The following is a 22197-nucleotide window of genomic DNA, read 5'->3' on the forward strand; positions in this document are numbered from 1 at the left end:
TTAAGAGAGAAGGAGATATTTTGGGAAATATACAGGGAAAACAGGAAAGAGGAAGAAGAGGCCAGACTGAAATCTAGAAGCCTTTGGCTCAAGGCAGGGGATAAAAACACCTCCTTCTTTCACAATACCATTAAGATAAGAAGAGCAAGAAATCAAATAGAAAAAATACAAGTTGATGGTCAAGAGGTCAAAGGTGCAGAGGATCTAAAAAGAGCAGCCCACAAGCATTTTAAAAATTTACTTTCAGCTAGAGAAGAAACGATTGAGTATGAAAGCTTCCTACAACATACAAAAAAATAAATTAAAAAAGAGCAAAACTCAGAAATATGCAAAGAGATAACAGAAGAAGAGGTAGTGGCGGCCATATGGAGCCTACATCTAGACAAAGCCCCAGGGCCAGATGGTTTTACAATAGCTTTCTACAGATTCCATTGGAACATAATAAGAAAGGATTTCTTAAGAATGGTAAAGAATGTCTTCAAAAAAAATAATAGGAAGCAATACAAAATCCTCCTATCTTGCATTAATCCCAAAAGAATCCAACCCCTCCACTTTCAATCGATTTTGCCCCATCTCCCTTTGCAATTCCTCCTAGACGATCATTACAAAAATAATTGCAAATAGAATCAAGGAAGTTCTTCCAACAATAATATCTAAAAATCAAGGAGGATTTGCGCCCAACACATAAATCATAGATAATGTATTATTGTACAGGAAGTTGTACATTCCAACATGCAAAGAAAAGAAAAACGAATCATTATCAAACTGGATATGGCAAATGCATTTGACAGGGTCAGCCTCCCATATCTAATGGCAGTTCTAAAAAAACTTGGATTCTCAAAAGAAATAATAGAGGTCATTCAAGCTTGCATCACAACTCCTTGGATTGCTCCTCTTATAAATGGAAGGCCCAACGAATTCTTTCAAAGCACAAGAGGCCTCAGACAAGGATGCCCTCTCTCCCCCTTCCTATATATTATAATGGCAGAAACTTTAAGCAGAGCCTTGGAAAAACAAAGAAAAGAAAGAAATATCACTGGGCTTCGAATAGCAAGAGGAGTAAAGACCATAAACCACTCTCTGTTTGTGGATGACACTCTGTTATTGGGAGGGGCCTCTACAATAATTGCAAAAAGATTCAAAAGAATATTGGATGATTTCCTACAGGTTTCAGGTGGGCTCTTAAACAACACAAAATGCAGAATATATGGCTGGAATACCCCTCCCAGAATCATGCAAAGGATTTCACAAATCCTAGATATCCCCATACAGGAAAAATGGACTCATTTCTTTTATTTGGGACTCCCCATCTCAAAAGAAAACATGAAGGCTGAAATATGGACCAAACAGATTGAAAAAATGAAAAACAAAATCCAAAGCTGGGGAATGATGTGGCTAAACATGGCAGGGAGGGTGATATTAATCAAAGCTCTCCTAGCAGCACTCCCAATATACCAATATGCAATAATCTTGGCTCCAACAAGTGCCCATAAACAAATGGAGTTAATCCTAAGAAGATTTTTATGGCAGGGATGGAAGCAAGAAAACAAAAAATTTAGTTTGGTCAGGTGGGAGCAAGTAGTATTACCATATGAACAAGGAGGCCTATCAATCTGGCTACGTGGCCTCATGAATGTTGCCTTGGGAATGAAAATAATATGGAGATTGATCACAGGGAAAGAGAGTTGGTGGAAAAAAACACTCGCCTCAAAATACATGGACAACTCTAGGAGAAGTCTGTTGAATGGAAATATCCCATCAAGACAATGAACTCAAGTCTGGAAGTTAGTAAAAAAGAGAACCCCTATAATAAGCAATCATATTTCTAAAATCCCAGGCAACGGAAAAACAATATCGATTTGGGAGGATAGAATCATGGGAAAAGAACCTTTAAAAAATCACTCATAAATTGAGGGTATTCAAAAATGGATGAGAGGAAAAGGTCTAAATACACTACACTCAATCTCTCTTTGGAATCAGAGAGAATGGCAAGAATGGCAAACCTTAACAATCCCGACAAATCTAGAAGTGCAATGGAGCAAATTAAGGCAACTTCTTAAAGGGGTAGCACCCATAAGCTACGATGAAGAAGATGACTTCCTTTGGGACCCAAGTTGTGGAAAATACACAGTCAAGACTGGATACAAAATCTTACAAGAACAACCAAACCAACAAGATTGGGGTCTCTAGAAGACAGTCTGGAAATCTGAAAGCCTGCCTAAGATCAAAATTTTCACCTAGACACTCTTAAAAGGGAAGATTTTAACTAGTGAAAACTTAAAAAAAAAAGGCTTCCAAGGTCCCTCAAGATGTCCAATGTGCTTGCAGGCAGAAGAAACCATACAACATTTATTTCAGGACTACATCTTTGCCAAAGAGTGTTGGCAACAACTCATAAGTCCTCTTGAAATCAATATAAATTTTGAAAAGCCTCTGCCGGACTTTCTCCAAGCCTGGGAGAAGGCCTATCCATACACAACAAAGAGGAAAGTGACGATACAGAGGATTTGGAAATGCATCCCAGTAGTTATTTATTGGCAAATATGGTTGATGAGAAATAAAAGCATTTTCAAAAGCCAGACCCCAAGAATAGGGAAAACCCTCTCAAAAACATGGGGTTTAACTTCTGAAATCCTAAATGTTAAAGGAACAACATCAATAGACTACAACACTCTTCAACAAGAAGAGAAAGATTGGCTCAACAAAGCCATAATAAATAACAATGGTCAAAAAGGACAAAGGAAAAAAACTTCAGAACATAGCTGGAAAATGAGACTGAGTGAAGAAGAATTCACAACATGGAAAAAAGATCAGAGAAGACATTGTCTCTACTTTGATGGGGCTTCAAAACATAATCCCGGGAAGGCAAGGGCAGGGGGAATTATTCTTGATCCGGATGGGAAAGAAATTGTTACTTATGAATGGGGACTTGGAGAAGCTTCAAATAATAAGGCTGAAGCCTACAACCTGTTAATGGGAACAATAATAATAAAAAAAAGAATGATACAAGACCCCATTATAATAGGAGACTCAGCCATAATAATAGAGGCAATGGCTCGTCACAAAAATCCCAACAATGAATTCATGAACAGAGTATACAGGAGAATCAGGAAGAATTTAGAAGGCTCAGGAGATGTGATCTTCAAACATGTTTTGCGAACTCATAACCAACAAGCAGACCATTTCACTAATCAAGCAGTAAAAAGATTTGAAGGGAGCGTTCGGGAAAACAAAGAGGAATATCACACCTCTGTCCCATAAGTCCATCCAAAAGATAACAAGCATGAATCCTCTCAAAAAGAAGAAACAACCTGTAATCCTAAAAGAAAAGAAAAAAAGGCAGCAAGATTACAATAAAAAGAATATCACTACAAAAACAAGCAGAGGGTCACGAGAATCCAGAGGAAAAATCAAAGAAGATAAAAAAATTTGCAAGTGTTCTGGCAGCAAGGACGACTGCGATCAAGTTCATAGGAATCACACAGCAATCCATCCCATCAGCGAAAGGCTTCAGACAGCTCTTAGCCTCTTCAAATACATCTGGAACTATAACATCCCCTGCAGCCCCATTCCCAGGCAAATTTGTTTGCTTCATTCACCCCTCACATCCCCTGCCCCGCTCCAAGCGTCCTTGCCTTCTCTAAATCCCGTCTCGTCTCCACTTCACTGCCCACCAGCTCTACATATCGTCTTCTCTCCATTTAAGCTCCCAGCCATCTATAGGCCAATCGCTGTGCAAACCTTCAGTCACCATCTTCACCCCGCTTACTCCTTCACTAGTGATCACCTTAGCCTTTTTACTCCCTCCCTCACAACGCCACTCCTCCCTATTTGTCACCCTCAGGAACGCCAAGTTACATCCCCCCCTAGCAAGCAGTAAAGACCAGCGCAAAAGGCTTGTAGGCAGCTACAGTAGAAGAAGGAATAATTCAGGTAACACAAGGCACAGGAAGCACAACTACACAAGGAACAACAAGTAGCTCAAGAGGAATAAGAGGAAAGCAAATCAAATGGAATTCAACCCCATTGAAAAGGCAACAAGGAATGATGCATGCCCAGCATGCAAAGCAAACAAATTTATGATTAATCGACTACAAGAATCACTGAAAGATATCAGGTCTGAAATGAGAATGGAGTATAGCTATCAAAAAAGGAACATGGAAATGCAAAAAGAAGAGATCATGGCTCTTAAAACTAAATGCAAGCACTTAGAGGAGGCAGTGACATACTTAAAAAACAATACCATGAGCCAAGAAGGTGAGAACTCTGTTAACTATGACAAGAAGAAACAACCTTCTCAGGAGCAGTCAGTTTACAAGCCATGAAAAATTATCAGAGAATCAATGTTATGTAAATTTGCTTTATTAGTAGGTCAACGTGTTAGGCAGTACTCAAGAATAGTCATAGAAATATGTGAAATTTTGAATACATGCATAGGAGAAGGGATTGTGCTCCCATCTCAATGCTTAGTATCCTTCTATGCCACAGTCGATTGTAATAGGAGCTTGCTTCACCACAACTTTTGGTAATATATCCACTATCCGATCTTGTTAAAAAAAAATAATATGAAGAACTGGTTAAATGCAGGAGAAGATGTAGATTTTGAAGGGGTGAAAGATGTTTGAATTGGAGGATATTTTTTTATTTTTTATTTTTATTTTTTAATTTTTAATTTTATTATATATATATATATTTATTTATTTTTTTTCCTCGTTAAATTCATAATTCTTCCATCTTCGCTTAACTAGAATCCACCTTATTATTGAGGCATTACATGGAATGACAATGTTGAATAGTGGTTTTTGAGAGGAGATACTCCTGGGATTCAATATACAAAAACTTAATCATAACATCACAATGAAGGTTGTCAACCAAACACTGCACATCATCCAGAGGAGCTAGAGGGGGATTTCGAGATGAAGCACCATGGGGAGGCATCAACACTAATCACCTCATAGGGAAAGGGCAGATAAGAGCGAGGATGTGAAAATGAGCGCACTAGGCTCTATTGAAGAAGGAGCTTGAGAAAACAAATTACCAAGGGAGCTAGTTTGATCGATATGTGTGGAAGGTGAATTTAATTCACTAAGCCTTGGAGTTGGAGCCCACTTGCCTTCATGATTACAGAGTCATACAAGTGGAACAAATCATTGTGGGTGATTTATAGAGAATCGATTATGGGGCGTGCAAAGCGTATTGGGAGGTGACCAAAGGATGGTAGAGGAGCAAGGGAGATCGTGGGTTTAATGCAATGGACATCTAGGTGATGGGGGAGATCAAATGGTCATCATTACCATGTGTTGGCTAGGATGGAGGAGCCATTACAAAATTTGGAAGTTGGAACTCCCATTGATTACTAAGTCTCCTTTCAAATTGAGAAGGGTTTTGTTCACATGGTGATCAACACCCTGATTGTTATCCCAAAGCTTGTGGAAGCATGAAACTTGGCCAAAAGAGCTCAAGAGAGACTTTATGTGTTGAATTACTGAAGTGAAATGGAAATCAAAGGGGGGGGGGGTTATCCTAATTGAATATATCTAATGGTGTTCTTTGTGTCCCTGATTATAATGAGATTTGAAATGTCCTGGATGGAAGCAAGTCTTACTCCTTGAAAAAGAGCATAAATTTCCACTAGGTTATTTGAGGCTAAAGCTAGACTCCATGAAAAGGAAATGACTAATTTTCCTCTTGGGTCATAGGGCAACATTCCTGCTCCTACTACCTTGGATAGCTTGTAAGGATTATTAACATGAAGACCATATGGATGATTGGTAGAAAAACCACAAAGAATATATAAAAAATAATTAATATATTATTTATGAAATCTATATAGTTTTTTAACAAATTATTATTTCAATCTTTTTATTTTTTCACCTAGATTTTGTTATATATTTTTATTTTTTTTCACACAAACATTGCAGAAATTTTCTAATTTCATTCATAAAAATAGATTGCAACCTATAAACACTAAAAAGGATTACACAAAAACTAAAAAAGAAAACCATTATCTTGAAAAACTAAAAGTACATCCTTCATATAAAGTTTGCCAAGATGACCCCTTATTATTAAACTCTAAAATGTTCCAAGGTAAGATATCAAACAAGTTGTAAATAAAAAAGTAAACTCTAAAATGTTCCTAAGGTAAGATATCAAACAAGTTGTAAATAAAAGAGTACAAAATTGAGAAGCATATAGCATTTAAATAGATATTCATATATTGAACCAAAACCCAAAACACAATCTCCATCGAAATACACTAAAAAGAGTTTAATATGAAGTGAAACATCATAACCCAACTAAAAAATAGAAGGGAGAGAAATATGTCACTTATATTCTTTTGAAAGTACACTTAAAAGAGTTTAATATGAAGTGAAACATCATAATCCAACTAAATATCAGAAGGGAGAGAAAAACATATCACTTATATTCTTTCAAAAGTCCATTAATTTGAGTATTTCTTTCTATTTCTCTATGCTAAAAAGTTATGGATTCAAGAGTAGATTTCAATGCATAAACCTTTTCGAATAAGAGACCTAAAAGGAATTTATCACAAGAATAAGATGCCACCATCCACTTAATAACAACACAAAAATATTAAAATACATGTGGATTGCAAGCAACTTGTTGTCATTGATAATTTTTTTTTAAACTAAATTTATGGAATATTATATTGAAAGTGCCCTAACATAACTATCAACAAGATATACAAAAAGAGTTGATGTGGTTGTTCAAACATAACTTGCAACTTTCATAAAATACATACACAATTTTGTAGTTATTTATGACTGATACATTCCAATTACTAACACAACATACTTCTTTAAAAGGCATATAGACTAATTAAACATATCCTAGCTAGCAACTTCCCTTTTTCCTCTCATAGAGTGTAAAACACATGATGGTCCACTTCCATGGCTTCAAAAAATATGTTCAATCTTGAGTAGTGGGATTGTTGAACATAAAAATAGTGCATTAAGGTGCATGGATTTGATTGAGTCTGTATACAATCTTAATAGAGAGACATCCTTTTTCCATTGATAACTTAAGCGTGAGCTTCAACAACTTCCCCTTGATATCCCATGGAGTGTAGAGAGGTATTTTGGTCCACTTCTATGGATTCAAAAAATATGTTCAACAATGAGTAGTGGGATTGCTGAACATAAACTTATGCATTAAGTTGCATGAATTTGTTCAAGACTATATGTAGTCTAGAGGGGGAGACTAAATATAGTCTCCCTCTTGAAATCTCTTTGTAAACCCACTTTAGATTTAAGCAAATATTGTGTATCTAACAAATGAGGAATATCTCTAACTCGATATTCCTATAGATCTCCTCAAGCTATTCCATCAAAATATAATCAAACACCTAGCTTATAAATAACTTATTCCATATACTACTTATTAAGTTTATCATTTTTATATTGAACAAAATTATTTGGAATATTTAAATTCTATAAAATAAAATCAAACTTATATATACAATTATAAGTAAAGTTTTGAATTTGAAATAATCAAAACACACCATTGCAATAAATTACAATCAAAACACACCATTGCAATTGAGTACATGTCAATTGAAATTAACTTGGGTGGTTCGACAAAATAGTTGTTATCCTCCCTATGTAAGTTAAAGTCTTATAAGTTGACATGTTGACACTTTGGAATAAAGTAACTTTGTTGCACTCTTAAGTGAGTCTATATCGAGGGTTAACATAGTACCAACAACCTCTCTCTTGCCTTCACGCTGATAGGGAGGCAAACTTTCTTCCCAGGCAATACCTAATGGCAAAATTTTTTAAGAGGTAAATTGGTCAAGAGCCATACACAAAGTTCTTTGATATTGTTGCTAGTTATTGCTGATCATGAGTTCGACTCTCTTCGATTCCCTTGGGATGAGGCCCCGTAATTAGGGCCAATGATTTACCTAGTTTACCATCCACAAAATGTGGGGAAATACTTCAGGGTTTCCCACACTTTCATTCCAAAAAAAAAACTACATAAAATGTAAATTTACATAAAACATCTTCATTCTCAAGTTCTAATAGAATAAGTTATACCTTCCGTAATTCCCATGCTTTCATTCAATTTTTTTTTTACATAAAATACAAATTTACATAAAACATTTTCATTCTCAAATTCTAATAAAATAAGCCATGTCTATGCTTATTGTGTCAAGAGGTGCTCTCGAGCCCAATATGAAAGAGATGTTGTAATGTCCTATTATGTTATATAAACATTTTGACTTCGTCAAATTCAAATTCAAATTAAAAAAAAACAAAAACAAAAACAAAAACAAAATTTAAAATTAATTAAATTTTTTTAAAGAGTCAAATTACATAAAAATAAAAATAAAAATAAAAATTATCATTATTAATTATTAATAATTAAACTAATTTAGATTCATATTAAAATTAGATGTATCAAGTGTTTAGATGAATTAAATTTCCCAATGTACAAACTTTTTTTAGTGTAAAATTTGAAAAAATGTATACATTTTGAAAAATTTGATTCCTCCACACATTTCTTTTTTTGGTCAAGTAAAAGTGGAGCCTTCAATTATACAAAAAAAGATTACATATTGTACATATCTTTACAAATTTAAAGACTAACAAAAGCTGGTTAAGAGATTCCTCCACACATTTTATAAATATACTAATTAAATAATTATCTATAAAATATACTAATTAAATAATATAATATGTATGAATGCATTTTAATATATAAATTAATACATGATAATAAATATGTTAAATTTTTACTATTTGAGAGGGACATATATGTTATGTTTCCCCCCTTTTATATTATTTAAGATGCACTTAACCTAAACTTAGGGTTGATTGAATGATTGGACGAGGGTATCCATGAATGGAACCTTAGCGCATGGTTATTTCTTTCGCATTGTACGAATGGACCACAAGACACTATTTTATTTGACAGAGTAACTACATTAAACTAGCAATTGCCCCAAAAGGTGCAAAGAGAGGCCGATAGAAATGTTAAATTGAAAGAATTGTTTTTGGTTCAAAATAATAAATATTATAATAATTCAATCATTCAAACTAAATCTAGTCAATAAATTGCCCAAAATAAAATAAATCTTTAATCAAAATTATACAAATTATTATTCTTCGTTTTTCTCAATTTCTTATATAATAAAATCCAATTAATCATTCAAAATTGAGCACATTAGGGCAAGCTAGTCTGCTTTGCTACCAGAAATAGCATCTCAATAAACATAAATACATTTGAGGAATACAAATCAGTTCACATAGGTAAAAGATTATCTCACATTAAGGCAAGCCAGTCCACTTTGCTGCCAGAAATAGCATCTCAATACATATAAATATATTTGAGGAATACAAATCAGTTCACATAGGTAAAAGATTACCTCAATCTATTGTGTTCAAGACATTTAACTAATTCAATAACTATAACTATTTCTATAAAGAGGGTTATACTCAATCAAACTAGATTCACCACGCATAAATTTACACTTCAATTTTCTTTTTTCTCAATAAACATGAGGAATCAGGACTTATCCATATAATATATAATAATTATGGATAGTATATAATAATTAATAATAGGATGCACAAAAGTTAATTATTGCATCATCTTGGTGTCATTCTGTTTTGAAATCAATCTCTATATATACAATATCAATTTTAATTATCTAATGATCTGTTACAAAGTGTTTCATCACATTTTTTATTATTCATTTTAAGCAAGTGTTTCATCACATTTTTTATTATTCATTTTAAGCACACGAACATGGTTCTGCAATAACCTCTAGTGCCGCCATTTTCTACTCGTCTTCTGGCCGGTGGAACTCTTGGTGGAGATATTCAATGTTGGCGAGAACGAGACAGTGTGCATGGAGTCAGTGGAAAAGAGTATACTCATCGTTTGGGCCTGCAAGGAGAAGATTATTAGAAGATGAAGCCGACTGGATATATTCAGGCGAATGGTGGGGCTCTCAGGATGGGGGATTTGGCAGGGACGAGGGCCAAACCGTCTTTCAAAAACAATCGTTCAAAGGAAACGGTCTTGTCTCTGTCACTGCTCATCCCGCCTCCATTCCAGTGAGTATATCTAGCCACCCTGCTTCCTGTTGTTTATCACTTTACAGCATACCGTTTTTTTTAAACCGACGGGTAACATGTCCTCCCATACCTAAACTTGGTAAATTTGATAAGGTCATAAGTTAGTGAAAGTTTGAAGAAGATACCTAATGTGATCTGCTTATGTGACTTTTAGAGTAAATATGTCTCACTTTTTATGTTACATTAACTCTGGTATGCATGTTGGTTGGTTTCACTTGATTCTTTGAGCCTATGCTTGATAATGATACTTACAAAGACATGGTAGTTTAAAAGTCATTGATGATGCTGCTCCCACATTTCATGGATGATATTTCACACCCCTTGAAGGGCATTGGACATGATGCTAGCATGATGACTTCATGAGATACCCTAGCCTTGATGTTTGATGGATATATGATGACTTGACACTTCATTTGATACACACAATCACTCATTGGACCTTGGATGTTGCACCTTGAAGCCTTGACATTGCACCTATAGGCTTGATGTGGCACTTGGAGAGGGCTTAGAGCCCCTTGATGGCCTCACAACCCTTTGATGACGTTGAGCCTTGGCATGATGACATTGCACTTGATGAGGATGATACACCTCTTTGAAGAGGTCATGGAGCCACCTACCTTGATGACATCATGAGGATGCTTGAGGATGTTCCATTTGTGATGGGACATTGTACTCTTATGATGATGTGACACTCATTTGAGCTGACCTAGTATGATTTGATGATGAAGTGGCACTAATTGGTAATGAGTTATGACTCTTGGATGATAGCTTGCACCTTTTGGGGAGAGATATGACCCTTGGAGTATTTCTACGCTATTTTGGAGATGACATCACCCCTTCTTGAGCACTCTGTTCACACGTAGTGGCACCCTAACCCTTGAAGTTCACTTAAATTTTCCAAGATAGAGGGAAAATACAATAAAGAAGAATACAAAGAGAGAGATAGGTGCGCTCCACACCTCACACCACTAACATAAGATGATCAATTATTGATGAATGAAAGGACTCTCTCCTCCCTCTCCTTATATGAGAGGTAAGGGAAGCCAACAATATAAAGTGGTTCGAAACGCTGGCAAGTAACCCATTCTCACAAGTAGCTCTCCACATGTGAAATGCTCCACTTCAAAAGATACATGCCAAGCTAGAAGGTGATTTCATCAACAAGGCAGGCTTGAAAGCATGAATACTTTACAAGATGTGTTGAATGTTTTTCTTCCACAAGTGTTCAATTCTCCAATTCTCCTCTACGTCCACCACACCCACATGACTGCTCCTAGATAAGTGTGCCAAACTTTCCAAGAAACAATAAAATAAAGCTTGCCTTGGTAGCTATGTCCAAGAGGGGGGCCATACCACTATGATGCCTCAACCAACTCCATATAACACCTTCAAGTGTGAAAAAAGAAATCAATGAAGTACGACACCCTAGCTATTAACTTTAATCTAGATCAATTAGATTAATTTAACCATTGAACAATTAAACAACTTCAACATGTGTGCATAAAGGCTAATGGTCAAATATAACTATAGCCCCCTCCAAATAGTCACCAATTGATTAAATCACCATGAACATGCGTGCCAATGAAGGATGCACTCTAATAAAGTGTTGTACCATTTAAATAAAATATATTCTCCCGAGCAAAACCCCACCATGATAACAAGAAAACATAAAGTCCAACCTAAAGTACACCACCACCTAAGGATTATTACATCAAAAATCATTAGCCAACCTTAAGAAAAGGTTAGATCACCATCAAATAATATGTAGCACCCCCCTTGTAACTCAAACTTGGGAAATAACACATCAATGAAGGCACTAACGTCATAAAATGCATTCCCCATAGGTGATGCCTAACAAATGTTATAGTTATGTCACCTAGGAAAATTTCCACAAAGGCAATATGAGTCATCCCACCATAGCAACACCACAAGAGAAAGTGACATAACAAAGTGCTAACACATCCAATCATCAAGTATGATCCTAATCACACATCAAACACATGAGGACCATGTGTAATATATGTTCCTAGTGACAACATACATCAACACACTAAGTCACTTGGAAACATCAATTAGCATCAAGAAGCATCTACCTCCCACAACAATTGTCTCAACTCTTGGGGGGCTAAAGCTGTCATCCATGAACAAGGTGTGGCACATCTATGAAAAGAATAGATATATCACAACCACACCATAATGATATAACATGCTTGATAACCATCAAGTAAGCAACCAAGGGTTGATGAATTGTAGAAATTGATAGAATTGCAACTACTCAAGAAATTTAATCTAAAATCATGAGACACAATTCTACTCTACTGATCTGCAGAATGAAATTCACAATTTAGAACAACATGCATAGACATGCAATAAGCAAAACCACAAATACACAGTGATTTCTAGGGAACCCAACTCCCTCAAGCCTTTTTGCATTAATAAGATGAATAGAGAATCTATTACAATTGCTAGCTCCAGCTCTGAGCTCAACCTGCAAAAGAATAACTGTTCTCTCTGCTCAATGAACAACTCTGGCCAACACTTAGCCAAATATTAGCTCACCTAGCCTCCTATTTCCTTGCGCAAATCCTGAGGAAATTAGCCCCTATTATTTAGGAATTTCCTCCAAATTGATTGTGCAATTCCCAAGGATTGATCACTGATTGCATGCAACACCTGTACACTCAAAACTAGTCTACAACTGATGTTACATTGCCTTGTCATCTCCACTTCAGCTGAGGAACTCGAATTCTCTGCATGCACTAGCTATTTTAGGCTGATTGATCAGTTAACTAACAAATCTCTGAGTTAGACTATTGTCCCACTGCACAACTGACCTTCAATTGACTCTAACAATAGTTAGAGGTCAGTTAATTGAATACAACTAAAAATAACTGAACTGGATTACTAAAATTTAGCAATCACACATGCATAACTGAACTCCAAGCCCTCTAACTCGAATTTACTGAGCTAATTGAGTGACAAGATCCATGTCACACTAGTTAACTGCCTCCAAGTTGTCTTGCTGATGTGGAAATTCGATTTACTCAATTTGACTAAGGCTAAAGTCAAATTGAGCCTTTCTTGCTACATTTTTTCAACACTCCCTCTTAGCAAGAAAGGGATTTTCCACCACCCCTATCCTGCACCTGTGGAATTTGAATTTACCTCTTGACAATGTCTTTGTTAAGATTTCAACATCTTGCTCCTTAGTTGGAATGTACTGTAGCAACATAATTCTCCTCTACACACAGTCCCGCAAATGATGATACCAGATATCAATGTGCTTAGACCTGTCATGAAATACCGAATTCTCAGAGAGCTTAATGCAACTCTGATTATCACAATATATTACTATTGTTTCCATCTCCTGACTGAATAGTCCCACAAGTATTTTCCTCATCCAGATTGCTTCACATGCTGCTTGACTTGTAACCATGTATTCAACCTTTGCTGAGCTGAGCACCACAAACCTCTGCTTCTTGCTGTACCAGGATAGCTGCTGGCCTAACACTGAAGATAGCACCTGATGTACTTTTCCTGTCAGATGGACTTCCTGCCCAATCTGCATCGGTGAAGCCTTGCAGCTTCACTCCCTCTGTCCGTTTGTACCATAATCCATATTGGGTAGTGCCTTTGAGGTACCGTAACACATGCTTTGCTGCCTTCCAATATAATTTGATAGGCCTCACCATAGCTTGGCTAAGCTGGTTGAATGCATAATACATGTCGTGTTGTGTGTTCATAAGATACATCAATGAACCCACAAGCTATTTGTAAATGGTAGCATCTACTTCCTCACTTGAAGAAGCATACTCCTTCCTCCAGTTTGTAGCTAGAGGTGTGTCCATGGGCTTACAATTCTCCATGTGAAATCTCTGAAGTATCTCGGTAGCATACTTGCCTTGAGACACAAACAATTCACCATCACCTTGCCATACTTCTAGCCCGAGGAAGTAATGCATGAGGCCCATGTCTTTCATCTCAAATTCCCTTGCAAGATCCTCTTTGCAAGAGCGGATCAGTTGCTCATCACCTGCCAATATTAAATCATCAACATACAAAACAAGAATAAACAACTTACCATCTACCACAATGTGATAGAGGTTCGCATTTGCTTCACTTTTGGTGAAGCCTAATCCAATGAGATAACTATCGATCCGAGTGTACCATGCTCGGGGCGCTTGTTTGAGACCATACAATGCTCTCTTGAGTTTGCACACATGTGACTCTCAATCATATGTCTCAAATCCTTCTGGCTGCTCTATGTAAATTTCCTCCTCAACAACACTGTTGAGAAAGGCGGTCTTCACATCCATCTGGTGGATTTTCCACCCCATCTGCGCAACCAATGCTAGAATGGATCTGATTGAGGAATATCTTGCAACTGGTGCAAAATTTTCCTCATAGTCCACTCCCTCTATTTGAGAAAATCCTTTGGCCACAAATCTGGCCTTGTATTTCTCGATGCTCCTGTCCGCTGCATGCTTCACTTTGTAGATCCATCTCGAACCAACCACTAATTTCCCTTCTGGTCTCGGCACCACCTCCCATACACTGTTCTTCATGATGGATTCGTATTCTTCCACCATGGCATCAACCCAAATTGGTTGAGCAACTGCTTCCTCAAATGAAGAAGGCTCTGTCTCAATGAGCTTTGTCATGAGAGCCATGTAACCAGTGTACCTATTAGGTGACCTCCTCTGCCGTGCAACAATCCTGCAACAATCTATCAACTTCTCTGGTTCTCTTTCTCCCCTCTCTGGAAGATTTTGGTTGAGTGGGTGCCTCCACTCTGCCTCCTGTCTACTCCTTTGCATGTGGCTACTCCACAACCTCCTGAAGCTCATCTTGAGGCTCCTCCTTTGGAGCTAGAAGCTCCTGCTCCGGTGGGATACTCAACTCTCGTTCCAAAGAGCATCTCATAGCCTTGTCCTCATCGAACTTGACATCTCTCCTCACAACTGTCATCCTTAGTGAAGGAAAATACACCCGGTAATTGTGTGGAGTTTTGGTGTATCCTATAAAAACTCCCAACTCTGCTGTAGGCTCAAGTTTCTTCCTCGAATCCTTGGAGACATGGCAATAAAATGAAGCTCCAAAAATTCTGAAATGAGACACATCAGGCTTTCTCCCAGAGAAAGCTTCCTCCGGTGTGATCATACCAAGTATTCTATGAGGACTTCAGTTTTGCAAGTAGACTGCTGTGTTGCATGCTTCTGCCCATAGATGCAATGGAAACCCCTGATCATGCAACATGGCCCTTGCTGCTCCCACTATGCTCCTGTTCTTCCTCTCAGCTACCCCATTTTGCTGTGGGTTATGGGGTGTTGTCAGTTCTCTTCGAATACCTTCTTTCGCATAGAAATCCTTGAAGGCATGCGAAACAAATTCACCTCCATTGTCGCTCCTGAGAGCCTTCACCTTCTTCCCAATCTCCTTCTCAACTAATGCCTTGAACTCAATAAATTTTGAGAAAACTTCATCCTTCTTCCGCATGAAGAAAATCCAACATTTTCTAGAGAAATCATCAATAAAAATAACATAGTACTTATGTCTTGTTGTGGAGGCTATAGAAAAGGGTCCACAAACATCAGAGTGGATTCGCTCCAAGATTGCATCTGCTCTGCTCTCTCGGTCATGGAATGTGGATTTGACATATTTCCCCAATGTGAAACCCTTGTAGACATCCTGTTGGTCAAGGGAGCCTTTAGGGAGACTGGTGGTAATTTGTTGCATGATTTTTAAGGCACCATGGTGTAGATGACCAATCTCCTGTGCCAGAGTTCTCCAACATTGCGACTCTGCACTTTTTCAGCCTTACTGCTCAATGTAGTGCAATCTCCCACCTCAAGTTTGTATAGGTTCTTCACTCGAACCCTGATTTGCTTCACTTGCCCGGTAGCTATGTGTCTCAGAAAGGATTTCCCTTTACTGAAAATAACATCATAGCCACTATCCTCCAATACTGCTACAAAGATCAGGTTCTTTTTCAACCCAGTACAAACATAACATCTTTGAGGTGAAGAGGAGAGGCTTTCTCCCTCTCAAAGGTGACAATACCAATTCCTATAACACTGTACCTCCCATCATCACCCATTTCGATATGCATCTGGAGATCCTTCTCCTCCAGGCTACTGAAAAACTCCTTGCACCTTGTCATATGGAACGAGGCACCAGAATCAAGGTACCACACACTCCCCATAACAGTGCTGGCCATGCATGCTATTAGGGTGAAGTCTAATTTGAATTGTGAAGCCAGTGCTTCACCTGCTGCTCCTCCTGAAGGCTTCTTGGTAGACTTCTTGTGTGGACATTTTGTTGCATAGTGCCCAAACTTGTGGCAATGGAAGCATTTTATCTTGCTCATGTCTTTCTTCTTGCCATTATTTTGGCTGGACTCAGGTTTGCTCTGGGTCTTCTCCCTTTGCCCTTCTTCCCCTTTCCAACCAATGCAAAATTCTCTTCATCCTCAGCTTTAGATGATGTTCCATCTTGGTTATTTCTCCTGAACTCTTCTTGAACCAAATCGGACCACAACCTTTCCCAATTCAGTAATTTTTCCCTTCCATTCACAGAGTCCTAGTAGCTGTGCCAGGATTTTGGAAGGCCTAGAAGAGATAGGCTCACCAAGTCATCTTCTGCAATATTCACACCAACCCCTCCAAGCTCATCTCGAACTTGTGTAAATCTGGAGAGATACTGCGAAATAGTATCATTCTTCTGCATCTTAATGTTTCGAATTTTGTTTTTCAGGGCCAATTTTCTATGGTCACTGCTATTTTTGAATAGGTCATTTAGTGTCTTCCACATAGAAAATGGTGTCTCTTTGCCATGGAGATTTGAGACCACATGGTCTCTCACACCTTCTAGAAGAATTCTCCTAGTCTTTGCAACATCCTTCTTCCATTGGGCTAATTGTTGTGCATCTGATTGTGGAGGTTTTGCAATGTCAGTTTTAACATATTCTAACACACCATTGTCATCGAGCACTGCTTCCATTCAATCCTTCCAGGCTATGAAATTTGAGCTACCCTCCAAGGCATACTCCAATCTTAGTCCGTTGAAAGACATCCTCCCGATCCTGAAGAAAAACTGCTGCAAGAAAGTTGCAAATTCGAAATTCTTGAGAGACAAGTTCAAAATACTGGTTCTAATGTGAATTCTGAGGCTCTGATACCATGTAGAAATTTGATAGAATTGCAACTGCTCAAGAAATTTAATCTAAAATCATGAGACACAATTCTACTCTACTGATATGCGGAATGAAATTCACAATTTAGAACAACATGCATAGACATGCAATAAGCAAAACCACAAATACAATGATTTCTAGGGGAACCCAACTGGGAAAAACCCCTCAAGCCTCTTTGCATTAATAAGATGAATAGAGAATCTATTACAATTGCTAGCTCCAGCTCTGAGCTCAACCTGCAAAAGAATAATTGTTTGCTCTGCTCAATGAACAACTCTAGTCGACACTTAGCTAAATATTAGTTCACCTAGCCTCATATTTCCTTGTGCAAATCTCGAGGAAATTAGGCCCTATTATTTAGGAATTTCCTCCAAATTGATTGTGAAATTCCCAAGGATTGATCACTGATTGCATGCAACACCTGTACACTCAAAACTAGTCTACAATTGATGTTACACTGCCTTGTCATCTCCACTTCAGCTGAGGAACTCGAATTCTCTGCATGCACTAGCTATTTTAGGCTGATTGATTAGTTAACTAACAGATATCTGAGTTAGACTATTGTCCCACTGCACAACTGACCTTCAACTGACTCTAACAATAGTTAGAGGTCAGTTAACTGAATACAATTGAAAATAACTGAACTGGATTACTAAAATTTAGCAATCACACATGCATAACTGAACTCCAAGCCCTCTAACTCGAATTTACTGAGCTAATTGAGTGACAAGATCCATGTCACACTAGTTAATTGCCTCCAAGTTGTCCTGCTGATGTGGAAATTCAATTTACTCAATTTGACTAAGGCTAAAGTCAAATTGAGCTTTTCTTGCTACATTTTTTCAACATGAACAAGGCAAACACATGTGAGCAAAGTACCAAGCAGGAGACACAATCATCCATTTAAGAAGTAAGACTCTCCAAACCAAGGATCTTCATCAAATGATCCAGTGCCATGAAGAGAAAGGGGCTCCATAAAATTGTATCCCCTCAAGTTGGTCTTGTTGCCGCAAAATCTAGCAAGCCCTGAAGAGGAAAACCCTACAAGGTATAAACTAGAGCAAGAAGCAACAATGGGGTAGTGGACCATTGTCGCCATAGCCAAACCCCCCTGCTCTTCACGGTTTTTCATTGATGGGAGGAGTCTTGGTAGGAAAGATCACTTATAATACAAATTCTAGGGTTAATGTGTGAAATGATCTCACTAGGAACTCTTCAAGAAAGACATAATTTAGGTTCAAGGCTTCATAAGGAAGCAATTCGCTTTCTATGGAGAGACCTAGAAATAAGTGTAGAAGACTTAGGGTTTGATAAATTTGACGAGTGTTGGAGCAACCAAAGGTCAAGGCTAGGAGAAAATGTTTCGTACAATATATAATAGCTATGCTAAGGCCCATGAAACCTTCAAGGAAGCCCTTAAGTTGAAGGAAGGAGAACTAGGGTTTCCATCTTGGGCAAACAACCAGGGCAAGGAAATTTATGGATGAAATTGAAGTGGATGCCCACCAAAATGATGATTTTGTGGCAAATACTATCCTTCTGATGTTTAAGCTCTCTAACCACCAAAATTCCTCTTGCCTAGGGATTCACACCAAGCCCTAGTTTCCTAGCTTAGCCCTGAAAGGGCTGAATTAGGAGAAAGAGAAAATGGACAAAATTAAGATGTGATCACCAACCAAATGGACCAGTCCCTTGTTCCTTGGGAGTATGGAGTCCTCAATGCGTTAGATCAACCAAAGAGCTCCTAAGGAGGCCAAAATTTTGATGCCCTAACAAGCAAAATTCCAACAAATACCTATGCAATGGAAGATGGGTTTTTCATGGGAGAGCTACCAAGAGTTCACCACTAAGGACATTCATTTACACATCATTTATGAGTAATGCATGCAATAGATCATCTAGATTGGCATTTAATGTAGAAAATTACTGATCTGCACCCTTTTCCCAGTTTACAAATTTTGCAAGTGTGTTTCAAACCTAACCCACATGTTTTAACGTGCTGATATAAATTTCATGCATTCATTTGCAACATTTAAAGAGTGCTTTTACTAATGATTTTTGCACAACTAAATCTAGGAGGAAATAACAAGGTCACACAAATTAGACACAAGTATTTTTGGTCAACTTGACTCTGGAAGTTGATCCTGGAAAAACCCCACTGTTGGGAAAACCAGTCTTTTAAGGAGTTTTATTTTGTTTGTTAAGAGAATTTTTTACAACAAAATAATAATAAGAGATTACCTATCTCTTCCCTTTTGAAAAAGCTGATCAGAGAGCCTCTTTTACATTGAAATTATAGACTGATAATTTCACACAGTCACCCTCCTTCTAGCTAGGAATTCGTTCTCTTGGCAGCTATCACACAGGGAATCAAACCTCTTTGTCTGCTACAGCAAATGACCCTCCACTGTACTCCGCTAATAAAAATCTGGGTCACTCTACAGCTGGAATTTCTCTGATTTTTTTAGCCTCTGAACTGTCCACTGTTTCTTGAAAATTCATGCCAATAAACCGGAAGACAGATGGAACCTTCAAAATTTTAGGGCCTCCACAAATTTCGGACCTCCATAGATTTCAGCATCCACAATTCTCGGGCTCCACAAATTTCGGGCCTCCACAAATTTTGGGTTGCTGCTGTAGGTGCTTCTCTACTTTAAGTTCGCCAAGCTTGTTCCTCGTTTCTCTCTTGTTCCTTTTCCCAATGTTCTCATGAGAATAATGAGCCTCTTACTCCTTTTTCCTCCCTTTTGTCTTCTCCATAAGATGGAAAACCTATCCCTAAGATCTAATGGTTGAGATTTAATCTCAAACCATTTAGATCAAGGGTGGAGATTAGTCCCCTACTTGACCCTTCCTCATGTGGTCCACTTTTGTTAAAATTGGCAACTAGGGCCAAATTTCACCTTGGGACAACTCATGTGATGGAGATGATTATTGCATTGGATTTCTTTTTTCAAGAGGTCCAAGTTTGATATAAAGATCGCCTCATTCAGACAAGCGGAAGTGTGATTTTGAATTTATTCTCTCACATGTACAAATTGTTCAGGTCGGCCTTAGCGTAATGTAGGCTCAAGAAGCGCAATAGATGTGTCTTTTCACCCACAACAAAGTGTATAAATAGAAGAGACCTCTCTCCTCATTTGGACATCATTCACTCAATCATTCTTCTCTCTCTTCAACAGATTGGTTTGTACAGCTTGGGGATCTTCTCTCTCTCTCTCTCACACGTGCGGCTAGGAGGACTGTTTTTCTGGGCCAAAACAGAACCGAAAATTTCAGACTGTTGACCAGCGTTGACCCTTGCTGATTTGACCGAATTTTGACTGCGTTTTGGAGGCAGAATTTCGCTCTCTTGAGGCTGCATTAATTGGCACAGAAATCGAGGTGTTTGGGACTGTTTGACCAATTTTGACCAGTGTTTGTGGGACTGTTTTGGGTTGACTTTGACCCTTGATGGAGGCCGGATTGATCTGCCTTTGACCAAGCTTCAAAGGAGTGTTTTGCTGCTGATTTGACCAGCGTTGACTTTCTGGTTAGGGCTGAAGTTTGACTGCGTAATTTGATAGGGCTGATTTGACTTTTTATTGGGCTAGTGTATTTGACTTTCATACTCTCTCTGTGTGCTGAACTATTGAATAATAATAAGAAGATTTGATCAAAGGGTTTTCCCCACATTGGGGTTTTTCCCTGGCATCCGCCAAATTTGGTGTCCTCTTGTCTTGGCTTGTCTTCTGCATATGTTTTTATGTTCTATCTGCATTTATTGTCAATGTGATTAATGGTTGATGTGATTGCTACTGAAAATTGTTATTGGGCTGCTAAAGAACATTGAAGTAAATTGTGCTAAGCATAGAACATACCATTGTTATCTAAAATTAACACCTTTTCTATTAATGAGTCTCCATAGTACTTTTTGATGTTTTAGTACCTTGGTCACTTTTTCTCATAAAGTGACTTTTAAAATATAAGTCACTTTAATAATATAAAGTGTACTTTAATACTTTACACATAAAGTCACTTTTAAAACACATGTGACTTTAATAACAAATTCTGGGTTGCTGCTGCTGTAAGTTCTCCAAGCTTCTTCATCCTTTCTCTCTTGCTTCTCTTCCCAATGTTCTCATGAGAATAATGAGCCTCTTACTCCTTTTTCCTCCCTTTTATCTTCTCCATAAGATGGAAACTCTATCCCTAAGATCTAATGGTTGAGATTTAATCTCAAACCATTTAGATCAAGGGTGGATATTAGTCCCCTACTTGACCCCTCCTCATGTGGTCCCCCTTTCTATTAATGAGCCTCCCTAGTACTTTTTGATGTTTTAGTACCTTGGTCACTTTTTTCTCATTAAATGACTTTTAAAACATAAGTCACTTTAATAATATAAAGTGTACTTTAGTACTTTACACAAAGTCACCTTTAAAACACGTGTGACTTTAATAACTTAAAGTCCATAGTACTCCTCCACATAAAAATTACTTTAGCCCCCTTGATATTAATAAACTCATAATATCACTTAGACAAAAGGTGTTTGATGTGTCTTCCTAGGCCAAAAGGAGAAATGTCTAGAAAACACCTCGATGGTATTTTTTCAACATTTAATAGATATTTGACAAATTAGGGCACAACTGCAATTACTAGAATCAACAAAATTCCATACATTAGACATGTAAGAGATAAAATTTCAATATTTAGATACACTTACAAGATAACATGCACATAATCCATTCCATTCATCCAAAAAATAACTCCAAAGATAGACAAATCAACTCCAAATGTCAAAGCGCATCAAGATTACTCCAAATCCTCAACAATAGAAAAGTGCGAATTGCTCAAGAGGGCCGAAATTCCAAGTGATGAGATGTTTTTGATTCAAATGAGACTCTCCTCTACTTATATGAGGA

At 37.6% G+C, this 22197-nt stretch overlaps 1 protein-coding gene across 4 annotated transcripts in view; it reads left to right on the top strand.

Annotated features, from left to right (window-relative positions):
* The first annotated feature begins 9732 nt into the window (after positions 1–9732).
* The window catches only part of LOC149227770 (S-adenosyl-L-methionine-dependent methyltransferases superfamily protein), a 373621-nt gene continuing 361156 nt past the window's right edge, over positions 9733–22197 (top strand). For all 4 annotated transcript variants that reach the window (XM_089377928.1, XM_089377926.1, XM_089377927.1 and 1 more), the window contains exon 1: positions 9733–10082. In XM_089377928.1, the coding sequence (XP_089234054.1) occupies positions 9849–10082 (234 nt within the window). In that variant the 5' untranslated portion in view covers positions 9733–9848. The remainder of the gene's footprint in view (positions 10083–22197) is intronic.

The sequence above is a fragment of the Pinus tabuliformis genome, chromosome J, assembly GCF_031772625.1.
Source record: "Pinus tabuliformis cultivar Carrire ecotype Pingquan chromosome J, CPIR1, whole genome shotgun sequence".
Classification (NCBI taxonomy): Eukaryota; Viridiplantae; Streptophyta; class Pinopsida; order Pinales; family Pinaceae; genus Pinus; species Pinus tabuliformis.